Here is a 22,668-nt window from a genome sequence, read left to right as displayed (position 1 = left end):
ATGGATCCCTTGGGTTCATACTGGATATCAAACTCCGACAGCTCCACCGCCCAGTGAACCATCCTCCTTGCTACATCTGGCTTCTGAAGTACTTTCTTAATGGGGAGGTTCGTCACCACCACCACTGTGAAACTGTGGAAATAGTGGCGGAGCCTTCTAGCTGAGAACACCACTGCTAGTGTCGCTTTCTCTAGTGACTGATACCTCAATTCTAGGTCTTGCAAGGCCTTGCTTACGAAGTAGATGGGCCTCTACACTTGGTCTTGCTCCTGAACCAGCACAGAGCTGATGGCCCACTCTGTTACTGCAAAGTACAATCGAAGGGGGGCATCTTCCCGTGGCTTGCAAAGCATAGGTGGCGTCGCCAAGTATTCCTTCAACTTGAGGAATTCTGCTTCACACTCATTTGTCCATGCAAAACGGCTATTCCTCTTTAGGCACTGGAAGTAGTGGTGGCCCTTCTCCCCTCCAGCAGATACGAATCTTGACAGGGCCGCCATCCTCCCCGTCAATTGCTGAACTTCTTTAACTGAGGTTGGGCTCCTCATGGAGAGGATAGCTGCACACTTGTCAGGGTTCGCCTTTATCCCCCTTGCAGTGAGCATAAATCCCAAGAACTTCCCTGCCTCCATGCAAAAAACACACTTTTCTGGGTTTAATTTGAGGCGATACTTTGATATGGTAGCAAACAGCTCTTCCAGATCCGCTGCGTGCTGCCCTCTTTCCTGTGAAGTCACCACCATGTCATCTACGTAGGTCGGGATGTTTCTTCCCAGCATAGGTGCGAGGACCTTGTCCATTAGCCTTTGGTATGTGGCGCCTGCATTCTTCAACACAAATGACATCACTTTATAACAGTAACTACATGTCTCCGTCATGAACGCCGTTTTACTCTCATCCCTTGGATGCATCTTGATCTGATTGTAACCTGAGAATGCATCCAAGAAAGTCAGCATTTTGCAGCCCGAGGCGCTATCCACTAACGCATCGATGTTGGGCAGCGGATATGAATCCTTTGGGCATGCCTTGTTCAAATCTGTGAAGTCGACACACGTCCTCCACTTCCCATTCGCCTTCTTCACTAGAACTATGTTGGCCAGCCACTCAGGGTATTGTATCTCCCTGATGTGCCCGACACTTAGCAGCTTCTGCGTCTCTTCCTTCACGATGAGGCATCGTTCCTCGTTGAACTTCCTCCTTCTCTATCGCATAGGGTGAACCTTGACGTCCATGGTAAGATGGTGGCACAAAAAATTGGGTTGATGCCTGGCATGTCCGCCGCAGTCCACGCGAATGCGTCTAGGTGGCGCGAGATCACTGCAGCTACCTCTTCTCGTTCTTCCTGGCTCAAGAAGCGTCCTAATTTGAACACCTTACCCCCTATCTGTCTTCCCACCACGTTGTCTACTGGTTGGGGTTGCTCACTATGCACGTCCTCTGCGCGAGACTCATTCATGGGGTCCTCTTCTATAGGCGTCGCCCTATCGGATGCATCGGGCATCGCCTCCTCTGACTCTTCTTCCATGGGCGAGGCCTCTCCGTATACTTCTTCCATTGGCGAGGCGTCACCGTATCTTCCTTCTGTGCGTGCATCTTCTATAGGCGTCGCCCCTGCAGGTGTGGCCACGGCAGGCATGGACTCTGCGGGCGTCGCCTCTTGCACTGGTTCTAACTCCATCTGCGAATCTGAAACGGGTGGTCGTTCAATCCCCATGACCACGCCTCTCTTTGTCTTCAGGCTATTTTCATAGCATTTTCGGGCCTCTTCCTGATCTGACTTGATAACTATCACCTTACCGGTAAGGTCTGGTAACTTCATCTTCATGTGGCGTGTGAAGGACACTGTCCCTTTGTTCACTTCTTTTCAGGTACTCACAGACGGAGCAAAATGAAGGTGCCCTAGCTCGTGAGTATAAGCCACGCATAAAGACGACCCTGGTCAACCGGCGGGAACACCAACAAAGTTCCTGTTGAGACTCTAATTGATGTGATTCCACTAGCACACTTTGAATGATTCTTGACATTCTTATGAATCATCTTGAGTTGGATATGAGATAGGCACTTTAAGATAGAATTGGATCAATGTTCTATAATCAAGAACTCACCAAAACTAGTACCAAACACCAAACTCATATGGAAGTTCCACATATTGTCAAATTGAACTGATTGAATTGGAAGAAAAGGCAAAGGCACCGATTAAACAACATAAAAACAGAAATGCACCGAACAAAAGACTAGAAATGAAGAAGAAAAGATGAAGAACATCAAAGAAACACATGAACCGAAGCAGAACTAATAAGAACTGAAAATGCCGAACAGAAATTCAAGAGAAGCAAGCTAAGACATGAACAATTCAAAGAGAAGGAAGGAAGGAGAAGAGAAAGCTCATGAAGATGGAGGAATGGTTGGATGATCACGCCACTTAGAGGATGGTGACTCCAAGATGAGTGTGCAAGCCGCCACTTGAGGTAAACATTGAACTCTCAAGTTAAGACTAGTGAGGAAGGCATAAAGCTCTCCAATGCTCTCTCAAAAATTGAGTATAGTTTCTCTAATCAAATTTCAAATCTGAAAAATACAAAGGCAGCACTTTAATTTATAGCCTAGAGGTGTTGAAATGCAAAGCTAAATGAATTCAAAATTCCCCCCAAAAACAAATGAAAGTGGCACCGACTATAGTCATGAGGAAGGTGTGACCTTCTCTCTCCCTAATTACTCCTACACCTATTTACTAACGCACCCCCCTAAGACTCCTAATCTAAAGACCTAAAGATGCTTTAACAAAAGAGGTTTCTAATGTTTCCCTCTAAGCACCTTCAAACAAAGAAATTACAAAAAGAGAAAATAAACGTCCATTAGCTCTTAAAGCTTTGAACATGCTTCTTGTAAGCCTTTGAGGTGGGCTTTGACCTCCATGGGCGTCCTCCATTTGAGCCTCAACCTCTTCTTGCTCTTGATGATTGGCCTCCATGTCCACTTGAGCTTGATCTCCATCATACTCCCCGAGTTGGAGAGAATTCGACCACGAATTCTGGAGACCGACAGAAAAAGGAGTTAGATCACTGATATTAAAAGTATGACTACCTAAGGATGTATCAGACATATCTAACTCATAAGCATTGTCATTAATCCTCTTTAGGACTTGGAAAGGTCCATCTCCACGAGGCATTAATTTAGACTTCCTTTGAGTAGGAAAACGATCCTTCCTCAAGTGAAGCCAAACCCAATCACCCGCATCAAACAACAATGCTTTTCTCCTTTTATTGGCAAGTTCAGCATACTTGCCAACCTTCTTCTCAATTCTCTTCTTGATGTCTTTATGCAAAGTTTTCACAAAAGAAGCCTTTTCATCCCCATCTTTGCACAAGACATCTCCAAGAAGGGGAATAGGAAGAAGATCAAGAGGTGTTAAGGGGTTAAACCCATAGACAACCTCGAAAGGAAAATGTGAGGTGGTAGAATTTACTACACGGTTATATGCAAACTCAACATGAGGTAGTAAATTCTCCCACACTCTAGGATTCCCCAAAATAAAACATCTCAATAGTTGTCCCAAAGTTCTATTCATCACCTCGGTTTGACCATCAGTTTGTGGGTGGCAAGTGGTAGAAAATAAAAGCTTAGTTCCAAGCTTGCCCCACAAGGTCTTCCAAAAGTGACTCAAGAACTTGGGATCTCTATCGGACACAATAGATCTAGGGATCCCATGCAAGCGAACCACTTCTTGAAAGAAGAGGTTTGCAACGTGACATGCATCATCCACTTTGTGGCAAGGAATAAAGTGAGCCATCTTTGAAAAACGATCCACTACCACAAAAATGGAGTCCTTTCCCTCTGATGTCTTGGGTAATCCTAAGATGAAATCCATAGATATGTCAACCCAAGGCATTGAAGGGATAGGAAGAGGAGTATATAAACCATGGGGATGCATTTTAGACTTAGCTTTGCGGCAAGCTATGCATTTATCACACAAACTATGAACATGTTTATGCATATGAGGCCAAAAGAAATGTTCATGCAACACATCCAAAGTTTTAGCAACCCCAAAGTGACCCATTAAACCCCCCTCATGAGCTTCTCTAACAAGAGATAATCTAATAGAGCATTGAGGAACACAAAGACGTTTTCCCTTAAAAAGAAAGCCATCTTGTATAAAAAAATCTTTGTGTCCTCCCTTAAGACACTCTTGATAGATGAGAGAAAAATCAAGGTCATCATGATAAAGTTCCTTAATGTGATCAAAGCCAAGATATTGAGAACTTAAAAGATTTAGTTAACTGTATCTTCTAGAAAGTGCATTCGTCACAATGTTTACTTTGCCTTGCTTGTGTTTGATCACATAAGGAAATTGCTCAATGAATTCCACCCACTTAGCATGCCTCTTGTTAAGCTTGTTTTGGCTTTTCAAATACTTAAGAGATTCATGATCACTATGTATCACAAACTCTTTAGGAAAAAGATAGTGTTGCCAAGTAAACAAAGCCCTAACAAGTGCATATAATTCTTTATCATAAGTGGAATAATTGAGATGACTTGCCTTCAATTTCTCACTAAAATAGGTTATGGGGTGGCCCTCTTGAAGGAGAACAACCCCAATGCCTATGCTAGAAGCATCACACTCAATCTCAAATGTCTTAGTGAAATTAGGAAGGGCCAAGATGGGAGCATTAGTCAATTTTTCTTTCAAAGTTTCAAAAGCTTTTCGTTGTGCTTCTCCCCATTGAAAAACCACATCCTTTTTCACTATGTCATTGAGAGGTGCGGCAATGGTACCAAAGTTTGGTACAAATCTTCTATAGAAAGAAGCAAGTCCATGGAAACTTCAGACTTCATTCAAAGATTTCGGTGTAGGCCAATTTTGAATGGCCATCACCTTTGTTTTGTCCACATGGACCCTTTTGCAACTCTCAACAAACCCTAGGAATTCTATATGATCAAGAGCAAACATACATTTAGCAAGATTAGCATACAAATGTTCCTTTCTAAGGGTTTCTAAAACTTGCCTAACATGCAACCTACGGTCATCCAAAGATAAGCTATAAATGAGAATGTCATCAAAGTAAACAACAACAAACTTACCAATGAAAGGTCTAAGAACATGATGCATGAGGCGCATGAAGGTACTTGGTGCATTAGTTAAACCAAAGGGCATAACTAACCACTCATATAAACCAAAGTTGGTCTTAAAAGCCGTCTTCCATTCATCACCCGGTTTGATAGGGATTTGATTGTAGCCGCTTTTAAGATCAATCTTTGAAAAGATTTTTGAACCATGTAGTTCATCCAACAAATCATCTAGTCTAGGTATGGGATGCCTATACTTAATTGTAATGTTATTGATGGCCCTACAATCCGAACACATTCGCCATGTGCCATCCTTTTTAGGCACTAAGATGATAGGCATAGCACAAGGACTCATGCTATCTTGAACCCACCCTTTCTCAATCAAAGCCTCAACTTGTTGGCGAATTTCTTTGGTTTCACTTGGATTGGTCCTATATGCTGGACGGTTTGGTAAAGAAGAGCCTGGTATCAAATCAATTTGGTGCTCAATCCCTCTCAAAGGTGGAAGTCCTTTTGGAGGATCTTGAAACACATCTTGAAACTCTTCTACCAAATTTTCCAAACAATGAGTACTATCAACAAGTGGTTCTATTTTAAGAGTTCTAGGGATGGCTAAGAAAAGAGGATGATGAGCCACTATTTCCCTTTGAATCTCATGCCTAGACACAAGGAGTGTAGGCTTAGAACTCTTATCTTTTTTTATCTTTTTTATCTTTTTCACTCTCCCTCTTTTTCTTCATTATGATTTTGTCCTCATGGACCTCTCTAGGAGAGAGAGATTTTAAAGTAACCTTGTGACCATGGAAATCAAAAGAAAGTTTGTTGGTAAAGCCATCATGAAAAACTTTTCTATCAAATTTCCAAGGCCTTCCCAAAAGAACATGAGTAGCTTCCATGGGCACAACATCACATAATACCTCATCTTTGTATTTTCCAATTGAGAAATGGATGAGGACTTGTTTATTCACAACAATTTCTCCTACTTCACTAAGCCATTGCAGTTTATAGGGCTTTGTATGAGAGATAGTAGGCAATCCAAGCTTATCTACTACTCTTGTACTAGCCACGTTAGCACAACTACCCCCATCCACTATCAAAGAGCAAATGTTGTTTTGAATACGACATCTTGTATGAAAAATATTTTCCCTTTGACTTTCATCAAAAGGTTGTGAAACTTGACCAAGAAGTCTTCTCACAACTAACAAATCCCCTTCAAGTGGACACTCACTCTCATCCCCACTAGATGCACTAGAATGCAAAGAATGCTTAGGAGAATCCGAATCATGCTCACTCACTACAATGCCATCATGCATGTACATACTTCGTTTAGAAGGGCAATTAGCAGTTATGTGACCATAACCCATACATTTAAAACATTTGGTATTAGACGTTCTAGTGGGTGATTTAGGCCTAGAAGTAGATGGCTTAGGTTCCTTGGGTTTGAAAGAAGAATCTTTGGAAGGAAATTTAGAAAAAGACTTTTTATTCCTCCAAGACTTGTTGTAGTAACCATCATTGGGAGTATTTTTGAAAGAATTTTTCTTAGCAAGTTGGGCTTCCACCTTCATTGCAAGATGAACTAAAGAACCCAATGATGAATACTCTTGTAACTCAACAATATCTTGAATATCCTTCCTTAGACCACTCACAAACCTAGCAATCATAGCTTCCTCACTTTCCTCTAATTCAATTTTAAGCACAAGCGTTTCTAACTCTTTGTAATATTCATCCACATTTAGCGTGCCTTGCTGAAACCGTTGGAGTCTCAACATGAGGTCTTTCCTAAAATGTGGGGGCACAAACCTAGCGCGCATTTGATCCCTTAAAGAGTTCCAAGAGTCCAAGGGAGGACCCTTGTGATACATAATGTCCTTTACAACACCATGCCACCATTTCATGGCATAATCTACAAATTCTAAGGTGGCTAGCTTATACTTGTGTTGTTCATCTTGGATCTCATGGATCTCAAATATTTGTTCACACTTAGCCTCCCAATCTAAATACACATTAGGATCACTAGATCCATTGAAACAAAGAAGCTTAACCGAAGGTAGCCTAGCCTTTGCATCTTGGTAGTAGCCATTGCCATGGTGAGGTCTCTCCACTCGGTTGTGATGTCTATGTCCAAGGAAATGGGGTGGAGTCCTCCTTCTCCTATGGTCTTCTTCACCATGGACCGAAGCTTTGGAAGGAGAGTGTTGTTTGTAGGATGCATCACTTGAAAATCCAGCCATTTGCAAATGAAAACAGCAAACACACAAAAACAACAAACAAGTCAAGAAACAAAGTTAGCAAAAACAATGAGTTTGGCAATCAAATTGCTGAAGTGAATTTGGCCAGAAAAGAGGTCACTCTCAAAGAAATAATGTCCCTGCACCAATCTGATCTTGAGGTCTTGGAATCCTCAAATGAAAGATGTCAAAGCAAGGCACACCAATCTCAAAGCCAACCACAACAAAACCAATGAAGCAATAAAGACAAACAAGAAAAAGTATAAGCAATGAAAGGCTAGAACAAAAGGAATACTAGATGTTTGACAAACTCAAAGATTAATGAACAAAAGACAAGCAAGAAAAATAAGGAACTCAATGTGAAAGTAGGCACACAAAAGAATACTTAAAGAAAAGCACTAGAGTAGATGAAGAAAACAAAAATTAGCTACTGGAAAATATTTTTTTATGCAAACTGTGCTTGATGTTCACTGATTTAACTGGAATGATATAAAGCGAACTGGATTATGAAATTTTACACAAACTTCAAGATCTTAGCTCAAAAATGGCACTGGAATCACTTAAAAACAGTAAGCCAATTAATTGAGATAAATTTTTCAAAATCGCTGCCAGATTACCGTATTTTTTTCGGCAGAATTGTACACTTTTTGTATTTTATTTATCATTTTTTGTGTACTTTGAATTTTTGAGTACTTCTTTTTTCTACTCTTTTATAACACTTTAAAGAACACAAATACAGAATTTCAGAATTTTCCAGTGAGTAAATCAATTGCAATAAGGAAAAAACAGTAAGCACGTTTTCAGAAAACAGAGGAATCCTAATAGGAATGAAAAATAAAATTATGAACTAGCAAAGACATAATGGAAAACGATGTATAGGAACTTCTATAGCTCTAGAATACAAGCATGAACTCAATCTAAAACAGAAAATGCACAAAGGATCAAGTTTCAAACTCAGAAAATTATATGACACCAAAGCAAGAAACAACAAAATCAATAAAAGTACTACAAGAAGTGATGACAATTATGGAAAAACAAGACTAAGACAAAACTTGTGTGGATTCAAAAAGGAAAATACTCAAACATATGATAGGCAATGATCCTGCCGGCAACTCGAACGTGGAGGAATCGCTTTGTAGCACTCTCTGTCCCGTCTACGCGACTGCGTTCTCTGCAAAATCACCCTCAGAACCTTCTCTTGAATCTCCAAACGTGATCTGCAAAACACACAGACGGCGCCTCTAGCGGTCGTTTGCACTCCGACGATCAAGTTAGACCACAAAACCACCAAATGAGAAAACTAGTAGTGTGTGTGAAAAACTCTTGCTCTCTATTTTTCGTATCCCCCTCAATCTCTCCCTGATTCTCTTTTATGTCTCTCTCTCTGCTTCTGGGCCTGACAGAATTCTGTTATGCTTTTCTGGCATGTGTCAGAACCCTGTTATGCTTTTCTGAGACAATGTACCTCCAGAATCAGTAGAGTGTGGGTGTCTGTGCGTGTCCGCGCGTCTCTGCGCTTGGCTGCGCTTGTCTGTACCTTTAGCGGTACGGAGTGCACCTTTATCTGGACCGCACCCCTCTCAGATGGTGACACGTGGAGGCATGCGACTCACATCTAACCACACACGTGTCACTTACTGGAAGGGCTCTAGCGCTTCTCTTTGTGTGCTAAGTTATTCCCTTGCGAAGTAACTTAGCATATTTCTTTCATCTGGGCAAATCGCATACTCTCAGGAGAACGCCAGGTGTGGCCGGTCTAGGCACACTCACCAAGCGTTGCTCTCTGCGTAGACGGCTTACCCTTCACGCACGTAATGGGTTGAGGGAGTCACCAATCACTGATCGGTTTACTAGCTCCCTCAGGCCACTCTCGTGCGTGATTCCCTGAGATGTGCTCATGCGAGGTCCATGTGTAACGCTCTCGCTGGGAACCTCAGTCCCAGTTTAACTGCGTGTAACACGAGACCCCGATGACAATGCACCCGATGACTGATCAGTGCTCTATTTGCTTCTCGCGTTCTGCCCCCAGGCGTTAGTCTGGGAACTGGTCTGTTGGTGGCCACTTGGCTACTGACCACTGATCACCGTTCTGGGTGATCTGTCCCCTGACCTCTCTGCCGCCTGATCTGTCGGTGGTCACTTGATTACTGACCCCCGATCACCGCTCTTGGCGATCGCCTCACTGATCTCTCTGTCACCTGGTCCACGTGTCACCCTGCGAGTGGTCCACGTGGTTCTCTGCTGCTGACGTCATCGACTACCGATTACCGATCGGATCAGGCAACATAAAGAAAACAACAAGAAAACTCAAATAAGCCTAAAAACAGAACCGTAAATTGCGAGAAATTAAAGAGCTCTTGAAATTAAAGTGCAACACAACTCAAAAATTAAACAAGAACACACCTAAACTCTTGATACCACATGATGTGATTCCACTAGCACACTTTGAATGATTCTTGACATTCTTAGGAATCATCTTGAGTTGGATATGAGATAGGCACTTTAAGATAGAATTGGATCAATGTTCTATAATCAAGAACTCACCAAAACTAGTACCAAAAACCAAACTCATATGGAAGTTCCACATATTGTCAAATTGAACCGATTGAATTGGAAGAAAAGGCAAAGGCACCGATTAAAGAACATAAAAACAGAAATGCACCGAACAAAAGACTAGAAATGAAGAAAAAAAGATGAAGAACAGCAAAGAAACACATGAACCGAAGCAAAACTAATAAGAACTGAAAATGCCGAACAGAAATTCAAGAGAAGCAAGCTAAGACATGAACAATTCAAAGAGAAGGAAGGAAGGAGAAGAGAAAGCTCATGAAGATGGAGGAATGGTTGGATGATCACGCCACTTAGAGGATGGTGACTCCAAGATGAGTGTGCAAGCCGCCACTTGAGGTAACCATTGAATTCTCCAGATAAGACTAGTGAGGAAGGCACAAAGCTCTCCAATGCTCTCTCAAAAATTGAGTATAGTTTCTCTAATCAAATTTCAAATCTGAAAAATACAAAGGCAGCGCCTTAATTTATAGCCTAGAGGTGCTGAAATGCAAAGCTAAATGAATTCAAAATTCCCCCTAAAAACAAATGAAAGTGGCGCCAACTATAGTCATGAGGAAGGTGTGACCTTCTCTCTCCCTAATTACTCCTACACCTATTTACTAACGCACCCCCCCTAGGACTCCTAATCTAAAGACCTAAAGATGCTTTAACAAAAGAGGTTTCTAATGTTTCCCTCTAAGCACCTTCAAACAAAGAAATTACAAAAAGAGAAAATAAACGTCCATTAGCTCCTAAAGCTTTGAACATGCTTCTTGTAAGCCTTTGAGGTGGGCTTTGACCTCCATGGGCGTCCTCCATTTGAGCCTCAACCTCTTCTTGCTCTTGATGATTGGCCTCCATGTCCACTTGAGCTTGATCTCCATCACTAATGAGTCAAAACCATACTCAGACGCAATAATTAACAATGCCACCTAACCCTTCTTCGTAGTCAAAATAGCTCTGTCAAGCCCATCAATTACATTTAATCTACACATCAAATAAACTCAATATTAAAGAGAATTAAAAACCTAATGTTCATCACATCAAACAAATAAACGATTAAATCTAACAATTTATATAATTCTAAAAAATAAACAGTTCTTCAATAGGTATCTCTATATCTCTAGTACATTTTTCTACTTTAAAGACAGACCAACATATAACATTCAAAAACCACAACAACACATACTGTGACATAAAAGAGAAAACAAATTCAAAAGAAGTAGAGCAGTAGACAAGCAACCTATGAAGCACAGGACCACTGCACAAACACCAGACACAACAACGACACTTAACATAACAGAGACTAAACAAAGATAATTCCTATTGAGTTGAAAAGAGATTTTTTTCTGTTAATGGAATCGGCTACATCCAAGAAGCACCATGGACACAAGTTGTATCATAATAGATATAGTGTTGACGGTGCATTTTATCAATTTGTATCTTCAATCAAATCTGATTTCTCTTAAGAATTAAAAAATACATTAGTTCTCCTTAAGAACTAACTCTCCATGAGTATTTTTGGAAAATACAACATGATAACATAATTTAGGGTTTTAAGATGGGGAGGATACAGTGAGTAAAGTTGTGAAGCTTCGATGAGCAAGAAAAAAAATAAAAGACAAAGATCGAAAATGGAGCATGAATTAATGGAAGAATGAAACTTACGATGATAAGCAGAGTGTGTTGTCGTCGGGTGCGTTGTCGTCGCGAGTGCGTTACGGTTACGGGTGTGTTGCTGTCGCGGGTGCATTCTCGTTGCGGGTGCGTTGTCGCTGCGGGTGCGTTGCTGACGCAGGATGCATTGCCGTCGCGAGTGCATTGCCATCGCAGGTTGCCGTCGCAGGGTGACGTCACAAGGTGCTGCGGTTGTAGAGTGTTGCTGAGAGTGAGAGATGAGTAGAAAGTTAAAGAGAGATAAACTTTGAAATTCAAAATTCTGCAGAATATTAACTCTCAAATTTTAAAAAAATTAAATAAGTTTTCGAAAAAATATGTATCTTTATTTAAATTAATTTATTAAATTTTTAATTTAAATAATATTTTAAAATTATTATTAATTTATTTTTATAATTAAATAAAAAATTAAAATACTATTTTAAATGTAACTTTTAAATTGATATTAATTATTTTAATATTATACTAAAATTAATAAAGTAGTAAATTTATTCATATTAATTTAAAATATTTTATAAATTAATAATTAATTCTATAAAATTTAATTACTCCAAAAATTAGTATCTGAAATTCAAATAACAGTGACTAAAAGTTTAAGTATCTAATATGATGATTAGAAATTACAAAATTAGTTTCTAATTTTGTTATTTTTAGAGATAAAAATTAGTTTCTAAAATAGATTAAAAGTGATTAAAATAATGGTTTTCAATTATATTTTAACAAGAGACTAAAAAATTGGTTTCGATTAGCTACCAAAAATATAGTATCTGATTATATTATAATTTTTATTAATAATAAATACCATTTTAGTAACCAATAATTTTTATTTATAAAATAGTATTTAAATTAGTTGCTATAGAAACTATTTTTTTTAGTTTCTAAATTAGTTACCATTCAATCATTTTTTTGTAGTGTCTATTTTCCTCTCTCGGTTCATACTTATGTGGTATCCTTTCTTCTGCAATGTTGCATACAGTATGTGCCTCCTTACCTCTGGGTTCATGTCTTCTGTAGCGCGGAACATTGACATATAGTTTCATTTTGCCTTCCACGCTTGGTCCATCTCCCTTTCAAGCCCACTAAGAGTCTAACAAACTAAAATCTTCTTTCCCACCTATTCGGTGTAGGTGATATGAAAATCTCATTCCCCTGGTCCAACATTGAAACACCTTTCCCATATCATATTCATAATTGTCCACGAAATTTGAGAAAAAAAAGGTTATTGATTGTTGCGACCTACGAGCCTTCATCTTCCTCATCATCAATGATATTAGCATATTATAATGATTTGATGGTTTAATCAGTAAAAAATAATAAAATATTAAATCAATTGTTAATAACAATCAATATTTTTTTTTTACCTATTCTTATGTCTTACTGATTATTTATTCGCTATATTACTTTATTATTCGCTCTATTACTTTATTCTATACGTCTCACATTATCAACACACAATTTCTGTCACGTCATTACCACCCAACTTAGCTTAAATATGTGTGTAGACGGTGCCAATATTTCATGACTACTCATCGGAAAGATCCAAGGATAAGCTAAAAACATGGTTACCATCCACAGTTCCGTTGTTGTGGTGCCCTCCGAGACTACACCAACTTCAAACTCCTCACTCTCCCTCTGCGACCAAATCAAGCTTCCAAACCACGGATCTCAGCTCTACATCTACGCCAACACAGGCATCACCCGTGATTCCTCCTTCGCTTCTGCGGTCCACACTCTCTCAACATCTCTCAGCAAAACCCTCACTGTCTTCCACCCTTTGGCCGGTCGCTTGCGACGGATCCACGGTGGCCGCTTAGAGCTTCTCTGCAACGCCAAAGGGGCACTACTCGTAACAGCCACATGCAACACTCAACTCAGTTTTGAAGATCTGTGTGAGTTCGCTCCCACCTACGCTGTCCCAAAGATCAACTACGATGTCCCCATTGAGGATGTTCCATTGCTGGGGGTGCAGATCACCAGGTTCCCCTGTGGTTTCATCACACTTGGAATTGCCATGTGTCGCGCTTTCCTCGACGGAAATTCACTTTCGAGCTTCGTTAAATCGTGGGCCAAACTCGCTAGAGGGGAGAATTTAGATTCTGATTTGATTCCTTTTCTTGATCGATCGAAACTAGATTCGTTCAAACTGAATAAACCACCGCGATTTGAACATCCCGAGTTTCTGCCACCGCCCCTTTGGAAAACACGTGATGAGGAGATGCAACATGAACTTGATACGGCCATGTTGGTAGTGACAAAAGGGCAAGTTCAGAAACTGAAGAATAAAGCCAGTGACTTTGGAAGTGGGTATGGTAAGGTTCCCCTACGAGGTTATACTAGCTTTGAGGTCATAAGTGGTCACTTGTGGAGGTGTATGTGCAAGGTGCGTTATTCAGGTGATGTGTGTCAACCAACAAGATTGAACACTTTGGTTAATTGTAGAAGCCGTTTGAGGCCATCTCTCCCCACTGCTTATTTTGGCAATGCAACATTTCCTACTGTGACAGAAACTTGTTCCTTTGATGACATTATGCAGAAACCTCTTGGCTATGCTGTGAGGAAAGTGAGAGAAGCGATTGAGAAAATGCATGAGGAGTATGTTAAGTCTGCTCTTGATTATATAGCACGTGTGGAGGACATGGATTTGTTGAGGGACACGTTTTACAAGTCTGCTAGGAAAGACATGGAAGACCCCAATTTGAATGTGGTTGTTTGGACCAATTTTTCGTATTTTGAGACCGATTATGGCTGGGGGAAACCGGTTTGTTTGCTTCCCGGGAACATTAATTCTAATGGTAAGGCTTTCCTTTTGGACACTGCAAGTGGTGATGGCTTCGTTCTAGCTGTTTGTTTGCGGAGATCATATATAGATGTGTTGAAGAAGTTGTTCTATGAGGATATAGAGAAGCATGCTTCTAAATTGTGATACATGAAAATTGTATATTTTTCTTTTATAAAAAAGGTAAGTAGAACTTGGTTGAAGTTTCTTTGACAACAATATTGTTAAGGTGGGTTATCGTATTTTAGAACAATGGTTGGGGTATGGTGATGACAATGATTTCACAACACACACATCAAGGTGAGATGTAACTGTCGCAGTTTCATCGTTTTGACTATCTAAGTTGTTTCTAGAACTGATTTCAGTGATTAAGTTCAGGATGATAACCATAGCATGCGTGCGTGTCTTGTGAACATATTTACATCTAGCACGTTACCTTAATGCAATAACCCTTTTGGTGATGAACACTAACAAGGACAACTCGTGTTTGACTTGGTTTCTTGCTTGATTTGATGGAATAGAAAAGAGGAAAGTTGCAATTTATTTTAATGCCGACTAAGATGAACCACTATAGGAAGTGGCTTACCGCGACAAGAAAACTTTAATAATTAGATTTATTAATAAATTAAGAAAAAGTTACACATACCTCCCATTAAGTTAGATAAAATGATAAACACATTCCTTTTCTACTTTTACATGTTAATTTTTTTTATTACATTTTAATAAAATAATAACCTCACTCACTAGTCCTTTAAAAATACTTTCTTCTTTTATGTTTTTCATAAAATAACATTTATCTCCCCAACATAGTGGTGGAGATCTCACATGTACTAGAGATAAGGACATTTCATTGTATATAAGTGGGTGCAAACCTCACCTCATGAGCCGGTTTTATGAGATTAAGTTAGGCTTAAAGTCTACTTCGTAATATGGTATCAGAGTCATTCTCGAGTCTATCCTAGCGAGAGTTTGTTGGACTTGTCACTCTCGGTGTGTTGGAGATCCCACATCGACTAGAGATAAGGACATTTCATTGTATATAAGTAGGTGCAAACCTCACCCATGAGCCGGTTTTATGGGATTGAGTTGGGCTTGTAGTACACTTCGTAATATATAATGTCATTTCTTATTATTTTATTTAACAATAACATTAATAAAAAAACGTTATGAAAAGATTAAAATTTTAAAATATAAAAAATATTTTTTTTATAAAATAAAATTGAATTATTTAATTATAGGAAAATGCATTGATCTCAACTTAGGTGTTTTTAAATAATATTTTGTCCTCGGGCGTTGACCAAAGTCAACATGATGGGACCCAGAGTGAGGAATCCACTGGAAGTACTGCAAAGCAAGAGAGGGAGTTTCTTTAAGGTCCATGGCCTCGAGAGTTGACCGGCCTCGGGCGTTGACCGGTCTTGGGCGTCTCCAGGATCAGCATGGTAAAGGCGTTTGAGGCTGTTTTGTAAGCCAGGAAGGTGTTCCCTTCTGATACCCTCGGGTAAGGATAACCGCGGAAGAGGCGGTAGGGGTATGGAGGCCTCGGGCCTCGGCACCCCGGACAGTAATGATAGATAAAGAGAGGTGGTTTTCAAGCCACACCCCCGGTTCCAGCAGGGAGAGACCCAACGCATGAGGGATCCGTGCATGAGGTGTAGGAACGTGGCAGTACGCACCACCGTCGGAAAGCCACTGGGACAGAGACGACCCATGGGAGGGTCACGTCCCAGAGGGTGATCTGCATGCATGGCACGTGAGGAAGGCGAGATACTCCCAGGGCTCGGAGATTGGGCGCATGAGTCGGCACCCAAGCAGTCACCCCCGAGCAGGTGCACTTCAATGGGGCAACCTTACACACTTAGAGGGCCCTAAGACTGGGAATAATGTTGCTAAGGAGCGCCCACAGAATACGCAAGTCTCAAGCTGACATGTGGACAGGGACACCAAGAAGGTATATAAGGTTTACGGTAAACAGAATAAGGTACGTTTTACAGATTCTAAGTTTGAGAGCATTGAGAGTTACGCATTTCTCTGAACATTGAGCTTGCGGTGTTCTGTGACGAGAGGTGTTTGGTGTTTCCTTTCCAATAGCTGACTTGACCGTCAGAGTGCAAACGGCCACGAGGGCGGCATTTGTCTTTCTATTTTAGGTATTAGCGGAGGAGGAAGAACAACGTTGGAATAGAAGCAGAGGCACTCGTGAAGCGAAGTTCGTAGAGACGTCCGAAGGTGCCCAAGTCAAAGCGGCAGGAACATTTGAAAAGTAGAACACTTAGTGAGAGTTGTGGAAGTAGATTTTCCAAGATTCTTGAAAAGTTCATAAAAAATCCTCAAGGTTTGCTCAGGTTCACCAAAGAAATCTCCAAGATTTGCAGAACAGTCCAAGATTCTCCAAGAAACATCCAAGAATGAGGAATACCAGGCAGAGTGCTATAACGCGCGCAGGGAATGAGGCTTTGACCCTACAGCAGGTGATGAGGGTGATGCAGGGCCTGCAGTAGGCGATGGCAGCGTCAAGGGCAGAGCAGGAGCGCATCTAGCAAGATCTTGCGGCTTCGCAAGCTAGAAACGAAGAGCTGCATCACACTAACGAGGAGTTACATCGCGGGTTGCGCAACCAGTCTGGAAGTCATGAAACAGAGGATCGAGAATGCTTCACGCCTCCCAGAGAGTTCCCCATGTCCTTCTCACATGGAATCATGGAAGCAGTAATACCACCCACGTTTGTAGGGCCGAAAGCTACGTTCACTGGAGTGGAGGATCCAGAGGCGCACCTCACTGCGTTTCACACGCAGATGATGCTGGTCGGCGGTTCTGACCCCGTGAGGTGCAAGTTGTTTATGAGCACGTTGGTGGGGGTGGCGATGGACTGGTTCATCAGTCTCCCAGATGGCCACGTGACTTCGTTTGCGCAGCTGTCGCAAATGTTCAAGTACATCGCGAACCGCGCTCCCCCACCCATTTTGTATGATCTTTTTGACGTAAAGCAGTATCAGGGGGAGACGTTGAAAGAGTTCGTTAATCGCTTTGGGGCACAGATGGTGAGGGTCAACACCACTGATGAGTCGATGATATTCCATGCGTTCAGGAAGGGAATTTGCCCTGGACCGTTCAGTGAATCGCTCATCAGATGTCGCCCCAAGACTTTTGCTGAAATCAGGCGTCGTGCGGTGGTGCTCATCGCAACAGAAGGAGAAGTAGTTGAAAAGTGCGCGTGCGTGGTCCCCGCGCGCCCTCGTGCACCATCGCGTGCGTAACCCATGAGAGTGCATGAGGTTGCGGCGGGCAAGAAGACCCAGGGAAGGAAACAGCCTTACGAGGCTAGAAAGCCCCAGGCCAAGGGGCACCCGGGGGGAAATAAGGCGTTGAGGCAAAACTTCGTGGTGGAGTTGAAATACCTAATCATTGTGCCCAACATAGCGGATAGGTTGAAGATGTCGGCGAAGATGGATAAGGTGTTGGGACTGCACAAGGATGCATGGTGCGAGTTCCATCAGGCGTTCGGACATCCGATTAACAGCTGCTTGGCACTGGGCCATCAACTGGATGAGCTTGTGAAGAGCGGTTTCCTGAATGACTACCTAGCGGGGTCATCAGAGACCGAGGCCTTAACAACATTAGTGGGGGACCAGGCCCACGAGATGCCCATCCACGGGGAAATCCACACCATCTCTGGTGGATTCTCGGGTGGAGGGTGCACTGCCTCCCAGCGCAAGAGGTATGTGTGCTCAGTAATGTCAGTAGCAGAACAGGTGGTGTACGACACGCTTGACGTCGATCTCACGTTTACGAAGGATAATCTACGCGATGTCATCCCACACAATAATGACCCCGTGGTGATTTCGGTCGTAACTGCGGGAAGGAAAGTACACCGAGTGCTGGTAGACCAGAGCAGCTCGACGGACGTGATGTTCTGGTCTACGTTTGAAAAGTTGCAGCTGTGTCCTGATTAGCTTAGGCCATACACGAGATGTTTGTATGGTTTTGTCGGAGATCAAGTGGAAGTGCGTGGCTATCTGGAGCTGAGGACGACTTTCACAGATGGCATCACGTCTCGTACCGAAAACATAAGGTACTTAGTTGTGAACGTCGACTCGGCGTATAACATCTTGCTGGGAAGGCCAGCCTTGAATCGGTTGAGAGGGGTGTTGTCCACATGCCACATGAAATTGAAGCTGCCCGATCTCAGTGGGAAGGTGATCGTGATCAAATCCGATAAAAAAAAAGCCAATAAGTTCTATGAGAATAGCCTTAAGACGAGGAGGGGCATATTCATGGTGGTGGAGCACCCACCCATGGAGGAGGCGCCTGTGGAGGAAATACCCATGGAGAAGGACTGCATAGGCGTATCTCGCGCAGAGAACGCTCGGGAGAGGCAGCTCGAGCCGGCTGAGAATGTGGTGGAGAGACAGATCGGTGGTAAGACGTTTAGGTTGGGCGGATCGTTAGACCAAGAGGAACAGAACCAGGTGGCAGAAGTGATATCGCGCCACCTGGACGCCTTCGCGTGGTCCGCCTCGGACATGCCAGGCATCGACCCGGATTTTCTGTGCCACCGTCTCACCATGGACCCCAAGGTCCGACCCGTGCACCAGAGAAGAAGAAAGTTCAACGAAGAAAGGCGACTGGTCGTGTAGGAAGAGACGAGGAAGTTGTTGAGAGTCGGTCACATCCGGGAGATTCAATACCCCGAGTGGCTGGCTAACATGGTCTTAGTTAAGAAGGCCAACGGGAAGTGGAGGATGTGCGTAGACTTCACTGACCTCAACAAAGCGTGCCCAAAGGGCTCGTACCCATTACCAAGCATCGACGCGTAGGTGGACAAAGCCTCGGGATGCAAGATGTTTAGTTTTTTGGATGCGTTCTCTGGGTACAATCAGATTAAGATGCACCCTCGTGACGAGTGCAAAACGGCGTTCATGACCGAGACATTCTGTTACTGTTACACAGTGATGCCGTTCGGCCTGAAAAACGCAGGCGCCACCTATCAGAGGTTGATGGATAAGGTCCTTGCACCCATGCTGGGAAGAAACGTGCAGGCCTACGTGGACGATATGGTGGTGACCTCCTAGGAAAGGGAACAACACATAGCTGATTTGGAAGAGTTGTTCGCTACCATAGCCAAGTATCGTTTGAAGCTGAACCCCGAAAAGTGTGTATTCGGGGTTGAGGCGGGTAAATTCTTGGGGTTCCTACTCACCGAGCGTGGGATAGAAGTGAACCCAGACAAGTGTGCGACGATCCTTGCCATGAGGTGCCCCGCCTCGATGAAAGAGCTACAACAGCTGACAGGGCGGATGGCGACCCTGTCCAGATTCGTATCCGCTGGATGAGACAAGGGGCACCCTTACTTCCAGGGTTTAAAAAGAAACAGTCGGTTCGTGTGGACCGAGGAGTGTGAGGCGGCATTCCTCAAGCTTAAGGAGTACCTGGTTGCTCCTCCCTTGCTGATGGAAGAGGCCCCGACACCAATCCATTGAAAGGCCACCAAAATGTCAAATTGAGGCAACCACTAGAGTTATGGTCAAAGAGGGGTCAAGAGGACGCATTCTACATGTCATAAACTCTAGTGTAGAATAGCTTTTACATTTTTGTCAAAAGTAGCATAGTTTAATTCTTTTGAATTTTTGTTGAAACATGCAAAGTGGTACCTAAAATGCTAACCTAAGTTTAATTAGAGTTTCCTACTCCTAATTAAACTTAGGTCCAACCCACATTTAGCCTAAGTGGAGCGTAAGGTTCTAGAACTCCTAGCTCATGGAAGAATTCTAGAACCTACCTCACATGTGCTGAAATTTAGGAGCCACTTTCCCAATAGTCAACATTTGAATTTCCCTCCAATTCTCTTTTCATATTCAGTCCACTCTTGTTATATATAGAGGAGCTTGGGTCATGTAAATTCAAGATTAATACATAAGTGAATTGCTGCCAAAATTGTGCCAATATCACTCTTTGCCCAAAACCTCCTAGGTTAGGCTTTTAATCTTCACAAATTTGCCCTTTCCAAGTAAAGTTGGCCTCACCACTCTCAAATCCTACCTATCATGCACCTTCAAGGTCACCACCACTCTTAGGAGGACCTTGTTCCATCTCCAATCCGTGTAGCTTCCGCAACTCATCAACAATTCCGAAAATATGAAGGCACAAATCCATCATTTGGTATCATGAGCTATGGTTCTTCAAGAGCTAAGTGTGCCTTCTTCTTTTCATTTTAATTTTTGTGTTTGATTCTGGATACCTTGTTGTTCATCACTTCCATATTGTCTTGCTGTTTTTTAATTTTCGTTTTGAATTGGTGTGCTGTTTGGAAATTCCTATCGGCGTCTTGTTCAATTGTTCTTGAGCAATCCTTGTGCAATTTTGTGTAGGATTCCATATAGTTTATGTTGTTGTTCTGTTTTTGGTTTATTTGAGTCTTTATTGCAATTTTAATTGGTTCATATTGTGTTCATTTGTGTCATTTTGATTTTTGATTCCAATTGTGTTTTGTCAAATCATGTTTCTCCTAATTTGTCATCAAATCCATATAGTGTTGATTTTGTTGATAATTTTGGTTTCTTGATTTGATTTGAGTCCATATCTATAATTCTATGTTTGTTGATCCTTTGGTGCATTTTTCTTTTAGTTTGAGTTCATATTTGTATGTTAGATCCATACAAATTCATATACCTTCCCTCCATTGTGTTTTTGAAGTTCTTCATTCTGTTTTTAAATTCCATAATTAGGATTACTCTATTTTTCAAATTCTGTGCTGGCTGTTTGTTGTTATGAATTTCAAATACATTGAAGAAAAATTATGAAAATCTGGATCTATACATTTTGATGTATTAGAAAATCAAGAAAAAAGAATCAGATCAAAAGACAAAATAGAGAAAAAATGATAAATAAAACAAAACAAGTGTGCATCTTGGCGCCAAAATATACGGTAGTTGCACAAGAATTTTGAAAAATTTATCATAATAATTTGGTGCATAATTTTGGTATCATTCCAACGTCAAAAGTTTGCTAAGACTTTGAATTGTTTGTGGTTCAAATTTCAGAATCAAATTTCAAATAACCAGCTCAGCATAAACTTTATAAGTCACGCTTTTTGGACCTAAAATTTCCAGTAGTACTGTTTTGGTTTTTCTAATCAATTCTAGTGTCATTCTCTAGGTTCCATTTGTGTGCTACCTTTTGTTGAGTGCCTATTTTTATTGCTTGTCCAATATTATTCAATAATCCTTCTAGTTGTGTCCTATAAATCAAATACAATTGTTGTTGTCCTATTTTTAAAATTTGAATTGTTTCTTGCTTTCATTTCTTGACCTCTAAAATTAATTGGAGAACAAAATTCAAATTGGTGCTTGTTAAGTGGAATTAACCTTGTGGTGAGTCTATCCCTACTTAGTAGGTACTATTTTGAAGATTTTAATTGGTTAACCATAAGAGGTTAAGGCAAGGAGCTGCAGCAAATATAAATACAAACACATACACTTTCTAGAACACAACAAGGAAGATCAATCACAAGCCAATGAGTGCATAGATTAGGAAATCTGAATTTTATTTTGTGTAATTCAATTTCTTTGTATTTCTTTGAGTTGTAATTACATTCAACCTTGATTAATTAGTGAATTAATCACATGTAGACGGTGAGTGTGTCTTCAATGGCTCCAAGTGTCTAGAAGCCTCACCTTAGGATTCATCTAGTTTAAAGCTTTGTAGTTAGCAATCTTTAATTTGTGCTTAGTTAATTGCTTTGCTTTAATTACTTGTTTTGTATTGTTAAACTTGATTTGCATTGCTTATTTGCTTTGTTTGTTTAATTGCTTTGCATTGTTTTCCTTTGCATAAAAATTGAATTTTCATTCCTAATTGTGATCTAAGTAAATTACTTAGAAAAAGAATTGTGTGAAGTCTTGAGGGATAGGTTTTGTTCCGTCCAGTTGACCGGGACGTCTTCGTGCGCGACCTCAACCGTCAGCTAGGGACTCCTTCCCACTGGTTACCTGTGGATTCCTGCAAAAAAGAGGACAAAGAGGCGCCCTAGCGGCCGTTTGCACTCCGACGCTCAAGTCAGCCAGCAAGAAACACCAAAACTGTTCACCTACTTCTCTGAGCACCGCGTATGGCACTCTGAAGGTGATAAAAAAAACTGTGTATATGTGTGCGTCTTTTCTCCCTCAGGCAAAGATCTTTCCCCAGTCCCTTGTACGTAACCTTAAGCACGAGCAAGCAACTAGAGAGTTCTCTGGTAAATTTGCCAAAGGTTCGAACCCCCTTTCCAACATTCTCCGCGCTATTTAAACTACCCAAGCATTTAAAGCGCCTTAAAGCGCTTTTAATCACAAACGTAACGCACTCATTAAAGCGTTTAATTAGAAAACGTAG

At 41.5% G+C, this 22,668-nt stretch overlaps 2 protein-coding genes across 3 annotated transcripts; both read left to right on the top strand.

Moving 5' to 3' along the window:
- The first annotated feature begins 12,419 nt into the window (after positions 1–12,419).
- On the top strand, positions 12,420–14,692 carry LOC137813929 (spermidine hydroxycinnamoyl transferase). Of its 2 annotated transcripts, XM_090301718.1 has the most exons (2): positions 12,956–13,915; positions 14,056–14,692. In XM_090301718.1, exons 1-2 carry the CDS (start codon positions 13,081–13,083, stop codon positions 14,097–14,099), a joined length of 879 nt encoding a protein of 292 aa, XP_090157844.1. In that variant the 5' UTR covers positions 12,956–13,080; the 3' UTR covers positions 14,100–14,692. The 2 variants fall into 2 exon arrangements, with proteins under 2 accessions (XP_068472523.1, XP_090157844.1); XM_068616422.2 differs by having other exon boundaries at positions 12,420–14,692.
- A 2,401-nt stretch (positions 14,693–17,093) lies between these two features.
- LOC150029593 (uncharacterized) lies at positions 17,094–17,555 on the top strand. The gene has a single exon (XM_090296260.1). The coding sequence runs from the start codon at positions 17,094–17,096 to the stop codon at positions 17,553–17,555; it is 462 nt and encodes a 153-aa protein (XP_090152386.1).
- The last annotated feature ends 5,113 nt before the right edge of the window (positions 17,556–22,668 follow it).

Source organism: Phaseolus vulgaris, chromosome 1 (assembly GCF_051622355.1).
Source record: "Phaseolus vulgaris cultivar YP4 chromosome 1, ASM5162235v1, whole genome shotgun sequence".
NCBI lineage: Eukaryota > Viridiplantae > Streptophyta > Magnoliopsida > Fabales > Fabaceae > Phaseolus > Phaseolus vulgaris.
This window is presented reverse-complemented; position numbering and strand designations above follow the sequence as displayed.

What these genes read in the sequence shown, in the direction of transcription:
- LOC137813929 (XM_068616422.2), top strand. Translation starts at nt 13,081, where the DNA reads ATGGTTACCATCCACAGTTCCGTTGTTGTGGTGCCCTCCGAGACTACA.
- LOC150029593 (XM_090296260.1), top strand. Translation starts at nt 17,094, where the DNA reads ATGATGCTGGTCGGCGGTTCTGACCCCGTGAGGTGCAAGTTGTTTATG.